Source organism: Parasteatoda tepidariorum, chromosome 2, assembly GCF_043381705.1.
Source record: "Parasteatoda tepidariorum isolate YZ-2023 chromosome 2, CAS_Ptep_4.0, whole genome shotgun sequence".
Taxonomy (NCBI): domain Eukaryota; kingdom Metazoa; phylum Arthropoda; class Arachnida; order Araneae; family Theridiidae; genus Parasteatoda; species Parasteatoda tepidariorum.
This window is the reverse complement of record NC_092205.1, coordinates 47,071,220-47,072,133: the sequence shown is the minus strand read 5'-3', so window position 1 is coordinate 47,072,133 and position 914 is coordinate 47,071,220. Positions and strand designations below refer to the sequence as shown.

The window sequence follows — 914 nt, the reverse complement described above, 5'->3', positions numbered from 1 at the left end:
ATGGATAAAAAAGAATTTCGTGTTCTTATTAAACATTGTTATTTAATGGGAAAAAACACGGTAGAAACTAAAGCTTGGCTCGATAAGTGTTATCCGGGTTCTTCAGCAGGAAAATCGACCATTATTGACTGGTTTGCTGATTTTAAACGTGGTCGTACAAATGTTGAAGATGCGCCACGCTCTGGACGCCCTAAAGATGTGGTTAATCCGGAAAACATAATAAAAGTCCACAAAATTGTTATAGAAAACCGCAAAGTTAAGTTGCATGACATAGCTGATACTCTAAATATATCAAAGGAGCGTGTAGGCTTTATTTTGCACGAACATTTGTTTATGAGAAAGCTGTTTTCGAAATGGGTGCCGCGTGTGCTAACAGTTGACCAAAAACAACAACGAATTGATGATTCCGAGAGCTGTTTGACGTTGTGTCAGACACCCCTATTCACCCGCATCTACCCTATTCAACAGATTTGGTTCCTAGTGACTTCCACTTGTTTGCAGACTTGAAAAAAATGATCGCGGGTAAGAGATTCGGCACGAATGAGGATGTGATTGCCGAAACAAACGTCTATTTTGAGCCAAGGATGGTTCTTTTTTCGGAAAGGTATAGAGATGTTAGAGAGGCGATGGAGTGATTGTATATCTCTTAAAGGAGACTATGTTGATGAATAAGTTTGGATTTTACTAAAAAAGTTGTGTTTACTTCATTAGACCGGGAACTTATCATCCGATGTGTTAAATAAGCTCTCACTGGACAAAAGTTAGCCATTCATTCGAGAAATCATGAAAAAGTTCATTCACTGTCCTGTCACTATGCTGTCAGACGTGATATCTGCCTGTATTTGGTTAGGAAGTAAGTTCACGAGTTTTTCATGTCCATTGCATTGTGTTAAATTGACTCTTTGACTCATCGA

At 38.6% G+C, this 914-nt stretch overlaps 1 protein-coding gene across 1 annotated transcript; it reads left to right on the top strand.

Moving 5' to 3' along the window:
- LOC139427227 (protein GVQW3-like) lies at positions 1-507 on the top strand. Its single transcript, XM_071188197.1, has one exon. The coding sequence runs from the start codon at positions 1-3 to the stop codon at positions 505-507; it is 507 nt and encodes a 168-aa protein (XP_071044298.1).
- Positions 508-914: the final 407 nt, after the last annotated feature.

Excerpts from the sequence above, each read along its gene's own strand:
- LOC139427227 (XM_071188197.1), top strand. The coding sequence starts at position 1 with ATGGATAAAAAAGAATTTCGTGTTCTTATTAAACATTGTTATTTAATG.